General features: G+C 32.2%; 1 protein-coding gene across 1 annotated transcript; it reads right to left on the reverse strand.

The window, feature by feature from the left end:
- Nucleotides 1-747: 747 nt before the first annotated feature.
- Nucleotides 748-8,726, reverse strand: LOC115300039 (pancreatic alpha-amylase). The gene is made up of 10 exons (XM_029949623.1): nucleotides 8,538-8,726; nucleotides 8,066-8,212; nucleotides 7,071-7,268; nucleotides 6,438-6,668; nucleotides 5,539-5,672; nucleotides 4,634-4,756; nucleotides 4,435-4,534; nucleotides 2,822-2,940; nucleotides 2,588-2,713; nucleotides 748-975 (listed from the first exon to the last, which is right to left on the reverse strand). The coding sequence occupies exons 1-10, from the start codon at nucleotides 8,703-8,705 to the stop codon at nucleotides 786-788; spliced, it is 1,536 nt and encodes a 511-aa protein (XP_029805483.1). The 5' UTR covers nucleotides 8,706-8,726; the 3' UTR covers nucleotides 748-785.
- Nucleotides 8,727-10,998: the final 2,272 nt, after the last annotated feature.

Below are 10,998 nucleotides of genomic sequence, written 5' to 3' on the forward strand. Positions count from 1 at the left end.
AATACAGATAAATTTACAGGTAAAAAGAAGAGAGAGTTTCAAAATTATGGCTTTTATTTTATCACTTGAGCATACGAACACCAACTGAGTTTTATAAGACTCAGATGAGATCCTTACCAAATTACACATTTAAAGTCAATGTGAAGGAGAATGAATAGCTAGAGGATGAAAGCATAAGGTGTAATGAAAGCCCTAAATAAATATTCACCCATACAGGGGGTTAGAAGATGAAAGAAAAAACACCCACAAAAACATCAAGTTAAAGACATTACAAAAAGAAAGAGAAAAAAACAGAAAAAGAAGATTCCTGTAAGCTCCATATAATTAAGAATAATACCTTGCATAATTTAAGGTTTTTTTTAATTTATTAACTGTAAAAGGACTTTCATACTGTTAAAACCACTCAAATGTTCTAATTCTCTTGTGAATCATTATTAAATCAACTATCCCTAACTAAGTCTTAAAAATACTTGATGGAAGAAATACAGAAATATATACTGGGCAAAGGGTATTAATGGCAACAAATATATTTATCAAGATACTTCTCTAAATTCTTAGAAATTCCTTTGAAAAATAAGTCATCATGAGTCTTCTAAAATACAACTTGATGTCAATTGTTCACTACTTTATAATTATATATGATATGTATGCTTTTCTGAGCTTTTCAAGTTGACTACTCATACCTTTTACCAAAAATTAATGAATTATAAGAACACACACACACACACACGCACATAAAAAATATACTTGGTTATTTATCTGAGTACATGTATTTATTTCAAATTTTATAATTTAGATTCAGCATGAATTGCAATAAATGGATCTTCAGCAGAGTTACTAATAGAAAAATGAGCATTGCCATCCCCAGAAACATAAATTTTAATTCCCGTACAATTGCCATCAATTTTATCTCCAGAAATAACATCACAATATGTGCCAGCAGGAAGACCAGTTTGCAAAGTTAAAGATAATGGCCTGCAAAATAAAATTTGAGATTTAACTTGAATTCAACACCATTAAAAGCAAATATTCAGACTATCTCTAAAAGTTTAACTTTGCACTGTAGAACTCTAAGCAAAGTCTTTGAAGAAAATCTGAATACAAAGAGCTGTCCAATAGATGTGAACAGTTTTCCAGGACTAAAAGTAATCTTACAAAAGAGTAATTCCGTAGCCAACAGTGACTATTGCCACAAAATTAAGGTCGAGGAATATCAGTGAAGATTTTAGTGAATTATAACCCTTGCATAAAACCAATTTTATTGCTTTCCTGTGATAAACACAAATTTTTAAAATTTGTTCTCATCTAAACTTAAGAAAATACTAATTACTTTCAAAAATTTAAATTTGATTATTTCTTCAAAGTATTTTTCACAATATAATAAAAGTAAGAGGCTAACATGAATTTGAGCTGGAGATAAAAATAATCTGTCATTTTTGTGAAGGATATGGTTTTAAATATAAAGCTGTCTCATAAATTTATGGAGCGCCTGAGTGGCTTAGTCAGTTAAGTGACTCTTATTTGGCTAAGGTTATAAAGTACTCTTGCCTTCAGCTCAGGTCATGGTCTCACTGTTTCTAAGATTAAGCCATAAGCCCAGTTCCTCATGGACAAAGTGGAGCCTGCTTGGCTCTGGTCTCTCTCTTTGCCCCTCACCCTGCTTACACGTGCTCTCTTTCTTTCTCTTTCTCTCTCTCTCAAAAATAAAGAAAAGTTAAAGAAGAAAGAGATCTTATAAATTTATTTTGCTTCTCCCACTCAGAAAAGATAGAAATTAAAGGACTAGCCATGGCTTCTTTTGACAAGAAAGAGATATTCAATTTGTTTTTTGTCAGCAAAATATAATTTAGGCTAGAATGAGCTAAGCATGAGTGAAACCTGGCCTTGGACTGAGACATTTCAATTGTTTGCAAAGACATCTTCTAAGCTATAGTTCTATGTATTAGGGAATCCATATACTAGAGACAAAGGATATAAGTATAGCCAAAGGAAGCCAGTAAGAAGTCTCAGAGTTAAAACTCAAAAATCTCCTAAAGCTGGTCACTCATTGACCATAAAATACATGTTCTTTATACACATGCTTTAAAAAATATATTATTTGTCAGAGAGAGACAAGGAAATGAAAAAAGACCAAAAGCTAGATACAAGAGTACTTGAAAAGAAGAGCTAAAAAAATTACTTCAGTACTGAAGCAGTATTTTTTCATTATTTAAAAAGGGGAGGAAAGGGGAGAGGGGCTATAACATGTTCTTCTAGTGGTTTTACAACCTTTATATCAATTACTCTGTGTATTTTGTGTGGGGTGTATATGTGGGAATATACATGTGCATCATACCTGCACATGATATGCAAGGGTGCATATAAAATAACTCCACTTAGAACACAAAGTCCTCATAAGAAAGAGATCAGAAGAAAAGCCATCAGTTTTCTTCTGGTTCTTTTCAGATTCCTGTGTTTTCTTAATCCACTTACTAAAACATTTTTCATGTATAATAAGAGTAAATGTGCAACAAAAGAAAGTTGTAAACCAAGAACATACTAATATAAATGTTATTTAAAATCTTATTTCTAATTGATATCTACTTACCAGTCATCATTGTTAAAGACAATAAATCCTCTGTTTCCTCTTCCAAAAGCTACTTGATTGCTATCATTATCCCACCAGTTTGTAAAAGGCTGACCATCAACTACATTACGGAACATGACCATGTTCCTAAAAATATAATACAACATAAAATGATGATGAATACTTTTAAACAGTTTAAAATAAGATGTTAAGAACGTTTATTACTAGAGGCCATCTCTAAATAAGAATTCCTACCTTATTTGACGCCATCGATGTTCACAGACCCAATCATTGCCACAAGTAGTGTCTGGATTAATAGTAACTTCTTTAATTACTCCATTATTATTTGGTGGCCCAACCCAATCATTAATATCCTTAATTAAAGAAAGAAGAAAAAAATGTTTTAAAGCTTAGATTTTTAACATTTTATGTATTTGTCTCTTCTTTAATACATACATAAAACCCAATCTGTTTTACTATGCCTGAAATGTCTTAACTTAGAATCTAACTCCTTCAGTATTTTTATAGCCCTTTAACCTACTCCTCACCATTTTCTTCCCAACTTCTTATTCTTTAGTGTGATATATTAAAGGTCAGATTTTTCTTTATCTTTTCATTTTCTTTCCAAGGAATTGCAATGGCTAAGCCTTGGAAAGAAAGTAAATAACATTGAAATGACAAAGACCTTAGTGTCAGAAACAGCAGAATGAAAACATAGATTCTATTACTATTAGTCAAGAAAATTGGAGTGCCTGGATGTCTTAGTCGCTTGAGTGCCATACTCTTGAGTTTGGCTCAGGTTATGATCTCATGGTTAGTGAGTTCAAATCCTACACCGGGCTCTGTGCTGAGTGCAGAGCCAGCTTGGAATTCTGTCTCCCTCTTTTTTAGTCCCTCCCCTGCTCATATTCTTTTTCTCTCAAAATAAATGAATAAACATTAAAAAAGAAGAAAAGAAAGTTAACATATGTAACTTCTCTGTGCCTAATTAAATAATTATGTGAAAAATTCCTTGAATATGATAATTGCTGAATAAATATTCATTTCTTTCATTCTTCCTTTTGGATAAATGTGCTAATCCATATGTCACAATATTCTTTACTAAATTGATCAAATCTTTAATCTTGTGGTTTTCTGACTGGTACTTATAAAGATAGAAAAAAAATGGAAGAAACTAGGTAAATATCAGTCTGGTTTGTAGTGAAGAGAATTTTTACTTTAGGTATGAAGTTGCTGTATAATGCTGCATATGAAATCTTTAGTTAAAAAATTCCACTAAGTTTCCAAATACATTCATAATTTTATTTCTCAGTTCTTTTTTAAAATTGCTACTCAATACCCCATGTTATTACCCCAGATATTTTTCCAATCTTTACCTCTCCCCAAATAGTCTGTAAATTTCTCTTCTTTAATACATATATTTTCCTTCCACTTATAAGATACTTTCCCTTAACTTCAGTTCAACTGAATAACTTCTTTGCATTCCATATAACTTTTTAGAAAAGTATTTAACAAATATTTATATTGTTCATACTTTGAGCAGGTACTGTTTTAAATTCTTTATAATATTAACTTGTAATCCTCATATCAAATCTATGAAGAAGGTACTTATGAAAAGTACATACTTTACCTACTGTGTTCTTATTTTTAAGTGTTTCTTTGGGGAAGAGATATGTTTGTAATATTTCTGATATAGCTTGCATACTCTTTGGCAACAGAGACCCTGAATATCAACTGCATTTCTAAAAACATCTTGCATCAGGTTTACACTTAAATACTTTATAAATAGTAAATATAATCGCATCATGTACAATTACAACAAAATTGCCTTTCCTTTCTTGTGTATTTTGGACAACACCAAAACTTACTCTTCCATTTTCAAAATATCTTGGCCAACGGAAGCTTGACATTACTCGTGTAAATCCATATGGATGAGCAAGCATAAATCCAACTGCCATTTTGTACGGTCTGAAGGTTACAAAATAATATCATCATAGAAGAAAACAATATTTTTCATGTCATTAAAACATAGGTAAAAAGAATGGGGGGGTTGATTTTATTTCCTACCTAGGGTCCCAGAAAGTTAGGATAGATGCTCCTCCAGCTCCATGTCCTCGCTGATTGTCATGGTTGTCCACAAAGACAAGGGCTCTGTCAGAAGGCATGAAACCCCATCCTTCTCCCCAGTTCCTATTAAAACACATGTACACAAAAATATATGTATTCTTTTCCAATAGCTTTGTAACCTAAATGTGTATTTCTTTCAGTATAGCATCCCCAAATGAAATTCTCTTTCCAATGAAATGATTATTTTATAGGAGGGTTTTTAAAATATCTATCTATTTAATCTATCTATCCATATATCTATCTATACTATATATAGATATACTATACATTCCATGTATGTATATATGTATGGATTACTTGTATTACATTCACGTTACAGGTATAAGATTTTTGTTATAAAAAGTCCTTTTAGAGGTTTCAATATAATTTAGATGAAACTTCAGAAGGATCAACATCCATATCATATCATACAGAATGGAAAACTGCGTTAAAAATCAGGTTTCAATATTATATTGTTATACTATAAACATTCTAATATTTGAAAATAATTAATTGGTATATGTAAACTCTATCATATAGCCACATTTTAGGTACTTTATTATTGACACAGTCACTTTAATAATAACATGGCCCTCACATATTGTATGCAAACACTGGTCAAATATAGTAGAGTTACAAAAGACATAGATTAAAGCCTCTGGTGATGTTTGGAGTTTCTAGATACCCTCATAATTGACATTCTAAATAATAAAGATGACAAATTGGAATTTGAATAACTATAAGCCTTATTATTAGTAATTGAATCCTTCAAAATTCTAAACATGTTCCAAAGAAGATCTCAGACTGGGATAATAAGACAGATGCATCTGTGAAATAATTTAAAAGACAAATCATATATCATTTACTTTAAGTAAGCCATCTTCTCTCCATTCCACTTGCGCAGAACTGTGCCTAATTTTGCACCATACTTGAATTCTGTCACACGGCCATTTCCAAAGTAGTCATTGCTTTTAATTGGCTCACCACCCAGATCAATTACCTAGTAGAAATACAAGGGAAATATTACTTTAAATAAGAACTTTGAAGAATTTTAACTAAAAGGTTAACACTATGTAGTAAATGGCTATTTATGTTATTTGAAAACTGAAAATGGTTTTTTTGTGTCAAGATTCTCTTTTTTCTAAATTATATGCTACAATATTAAAAGTAACATGATACAAGGTGATCAGTTTCTCTGTGAGAATGTTGACCTAATTTAGTCTTGCACGTAAATGATAATAACAACGGCTCATACTTTTATGGCACTTGATATCTGGCTGACAATATCTCTAAGTGCTTGATAAATATTAACTCATATAATTCTTGGGTAAAGACAAAGACATAACTATTATCATTCACCCCTTTCTTCACTTGAAAAAAAATGCTGCATACAGAGGTTAATCACTTTGCCTAAGTTAACACAGCTAATAGTGCTATAGCCAAGATTTAAACTCAGACTGGCTCAAGACAGCAACTATATTACTATCTGTCTTTTCTAATGATCTCTGGGGAGATGGTAAATGGTACAATGTTTGCAGCCTAAATAAATTCTCTGCACTTCCATAAAGCCTCTTGTAATAAAGAGTTAGATGGTAGATTCTGTTTCAGTAAAAGAGGTTTAAAGAACACTCTTCTATATAAATGATACAGCCATTAAACTACATAAATTGTATCTTTAATTGAATCTGCCATTTATTTTCTAATGAATTAAATTATATTATTTCATATATCTGTGAAATATATAAACACATATGTATTGATGTACCTCCTGGTAAATGAAGGGTTTACTTCCTTCAGGGAACCAGCTTGTATTTAGATTATGAAGTTTATCCAAAATTGCCTTCATGTCTCCAGGCCACATGTGCTTAGAAGCATCAATTCTGAACCCTGCTACACCAATGTCAATGAGGTGGTTCAGATATTCAGCAATCTTAGAACGCACATAATCTTTCTCCAGTGCAAGATCAAGAAGACCAACCAGACGACAATCTCTGACCTATTGAGATAAAAATTTTGTGACCAATACATAAAACATCACATTAACCTGACAATCCATTTGATTATTCATTAACAGGTATTTCTATAGTGTCTTCTTTGCATTGCGAACTAGAGATACTTACATTCTAGCATGGACATACCTTTGAAATATCTTCTAGTATAAAAATGAAGTATGTAGGAAATAAAGTAGGTGAGTTTTTTGATTGGGACAAATTTAATTGGGAAAAATATTTTAAGTACTGATTTGAGTTCCTAATTTTTAAAGATTAAGACTTGGAATCCTTATTTTCATAAGGAATTTAAACCAGTATTTAAAATGAAGATCAATAAGCTACATGCAGATAATTAAAGACACAGATTGCTCTTTATTCTGATCACTGTGGTTTTTTCCTTTAATTACCTGATAGGGATCGTTATAGTTCTCAATGTCTCCACTTCCAGTTCTACATTTACCATCATTAAAATCCCAACCAGAGAATGGGACTGCTGGAAAATCTCTATTTCCAGGGTTGAAGTAACTTCCACAAGTACTGCTTGTTCCTGCACTCACACCATTCCCACACATATGATTAATTACAGCATCCACATAAATATGCACCTGAAAAACAAAGTTTCTATTTCAGTTTGACTTTAGAGAAGTAGAAATCTATACTATTATTGACTAAAGTTTGCAGAATGTTAATCACACTCCAAAATAGGTCTTTGTTATTTTTTAACTTATCTTCCTAGTAAGCCAAAAGTCAAGTGTGAAGGGAAATCAATGTGAAGTGAATACCTATCTGCATTCTACCCTCTTGGTAAACTATTTACATGCATGATAAACTGGTAGAACTAAAACTACCATAATGATGAAAAATGCAAACAGCCTTTTTGGGAGACAGATAAAAATCAGCGAAGACAGGAAACAACATAGGTTTTTGAAATTTCTATGTATCATCCTAAGAACGAAGCAGCTGGTCTCTATTAACTACTTAGCATCTGAAGAGAGGAAGGTAAATCTCTCACAATATAACTATTTACCATCAAAAAACCTATGGGGAAGAAGACCCAGAATTATAGGTGTGTATACAAGTCACATAAAAATTATAGCAAATATTACAACTGGAATTTCCAATTCCTAACAAGAAAAGTATTCCCCAGAGAGGTGTATAGTTATATTTACTTTATATGTAGTTTTGGCTTTAAATTTTGATTGAAATTTTCTTTAGTAGACAAATGTCACATATACAAAGATTTACAAAAGCCAAACATCGGTAACAATTAAGTTTTAGTTACAGCTTAAGTGTAAAGTAAAATAAAAAAAACTATGGAAAACATTCTACTCATAAGGAACAGGAGACAGGAGAGAGAAATTATTTTCCTGGATATTTTTAAAGGAAACTTTAATTCACTTACACCAACGTTGTTACATCTAGTCACCATGTCTTTGAATTCATTTTCATTTCCTGATCTTGTACATAATTTGTAGCTAATTGGTTGGTATCTTTCCCACCAAGGTCTTAAAGGGCTATTAATCACAACATTTTCATTGGGTGGAGAGATCTACAAATAAACAATAAGTATCAAATTATGGGTTACTTTATATCATTGGATACTCTAGATGTATACAGTGATCTAAACTTATTTCTGAATCTTTGCATATACAACTACATTTTTAACTACCACATTGGAAACATCCTCCTAAAGAAAGTTTATATCAGAAACAAAACATAAAGTTGTCAATAACCCTAATTTTTTTCTTCCTCAGTAAACTGTTTTAGAGTACTTATTTGTGTAGTAAAATGTTTAAGCTTCACAGCTACAGATCATAATAACATTTACTATAAGCATAGAAAACTCTGTACTTTATTCTAAGAACAATACCCACCTGAACCCCTCCAAATCCTTTGGGAGCTAAGTATCGCTCACATTCAAGAGCAATGTCAACCCAGCGCCACTCAAACAGGTGGACAATAGATGTCCGTCCAGGTTTGGTATTTGGGGAATACTGACCCCCGCAGAACCCAATGATTGAAAGCAACAGAAAGAACTTCATTTTGCTTTGAAGTTGTCAGTGTTCTTTGCAGCAACTATTTATCTTCCTGTAAGAAACATATTTTACTAAGTAAATATTAACATGAATAAATACATAGAGCATAAAGTGTTTATTCATGATCTGAAAAGGCTTATCAACAATAATATGAACAGGTGAATGATATCTATAAACAATCTTCCAGGAAAACAATCTAAATGACCTTTTAGAACTTAATGTTTTCATTAGTGAGGGAATATTAACCTTTTCCAACACCTGGCATTTTATATATAAAAAATCCTTAATCATGTATTATTTAATTAGGAGTAGATTTTCTTTCTGAAGTCCTTCAGAAATTGAAGGAAAATCACAATCAAAGCGAGTTAAATTTATCATCAAAACATTGCCTTAACTATCTATTTGCAAATATTATATTTCAATTTTCGAAAGAAATAGGATATTCAATTCAGTTCTATTTTTGTACCGTCAACCCTAAGTTTTAGTTATTTAACTTTTTACATGAAGATTTAAGAAACTATTTGGAAATTGAATGCTCATGAAATAAAGAAATAGACATTTTCCCCCACCCCATCAAATCATTTGCTTAATGCAATGACTATAGCAGTAGAGTTTTTTCCTCCCTTATAGGCAAATATCTCCTATCTGATATGACACTAAGTTAATGAATTCACATCCCATTTCCTTCTTAATGTAAGTAGAAACCTATGAAAGAGAATAATAGTACAGGTGGAAAACACTTAATCCATTAATCTAACAGAATTAACTGAATGTTGCTTTTTATTTAAGCATGTTGATGATATTTGGTATACAGTGATGAATGAGACAGGCAAAATTCTTGATCTCAAGGAGCTTACATTCTAGTGTGTAAAGAAAATATATGAGTAAATGATGATGATGATGAATATGGAGAAAATACAATTGAAGATATCACTAAGAACTAGTATGGATTAATAGTAATAAAATAGAAAGTGACTTTGTCATCACAGTATATTAAACTAGATAGGAAAGATTTCTCTGTGGAAATGATTTTCAGCTAGATTTGAAGGATTAGAAGGAGCCAGTGATTTGCAGATTGGAGAAAGAACAATCCAGAGGAATACACAACAGAAAAAACCCAAGGGAAGGAAAAACTCAAGCAACATTAAAATAGTAAGTAAATAAATAAAATTCAATGTAGCTAAACAATATGTAATAAATGGAAGGGCAAAATGATATGAGGTCTGAGAATTAGGCCATATCACGTAGGATCTTATAAAATATAATGAAAGAGAGAGCCATTGAGTCTGTAAGAAGGTGAGCTAAGAATCTCTGGTGTACTTTAAAAGAAAACACTCTGGCTGCTATGAAGAAACTGGTTATAGGAAAACAAGAGTAGAGGTAAGCACATTTGTTAGGCTTTTTTAGTGGTTTAGGAAAAAGGTAAGTGGCTTGGACTAAAGGCATTAACAGGATGTATTTCATAGGCAGAAAGGTTTATGGATAGATTAGAGCTGAAGAATGAGGGATAGAGAAGGGTGCCCGAGTGGCTCTGTCTGTTAAGCATCAGACTTTGGCTCAGGTTATGATCTCTCATTCATGAGTTTGAGCCCCACATTGGGTGCTGTGCTGACAGTTCAGAGTCTGGAGCCTGCTTAGGATTCTGTGTCTCCCTCTCTCTCTACCCCTCCCCCACTTGTGCTCTGTCTCTCAAAAATAAATAAGCATTAAAAAATATTTAAAAAAATAAGGGAAAAAGAAAAATTAAAGAACTAGGTATTTGGCAATGATACCATTCATTAAGATAAAGAAAAATAAGGAAGTACCAGCCTTGGAAAGGGTTACATAGAGCACTATGATCCATAATTATTTCTCTAGCAACCCTAATGCTTTCCTTTGGTCCTTGTTCCAAGCTACCATGTAAACATTATGTGTCCTACTTTGTTAGTTCTAGTTGCTATAACAAGATTATCACAGACTGGGTGATAATCAACAAAAAAATATTTATTTCTCATAGTTCTGGAGGCTAGGAAGCCTAAAGTCAAAATGTTGGTAGATTCAGTGTCTGGTGAGAGCCCCCTTCCAGGTTCACAGATGGCCATCTTCTTGTATCTTTAGAGAGTGAAAAACAGAGTAGAGCTCTAGTCTCTTGTCTTACAAGGACACTCACCCATCATGGGGATCACTCTCATGAATTCATCTAAACCTAATTACTTCCCAAAGACCTCACAACCTTGTACTGTCTTCTGGGAGTAGTTAGGGTTTCAATATGTAAATTTGGGGAGGAGGTGACACAAATGTTTAGTCTCTAACAGTTATC

Source organism: Suricata suricatta, chromosome 8 (assembly GCF_006229205.1).
Source record: "Suricata suricatta isolate VVHF042 chromosome 8, meerkat_22Aug2017_6uvM2_HiC, whole genome shotgun sequence".
Classification (NCBI taxonomy): Eukaryota; Metazoa; Chordata; class Mammalia; order Carnivora; family Herpestidae; genus Suricata; species Suricata suricatta.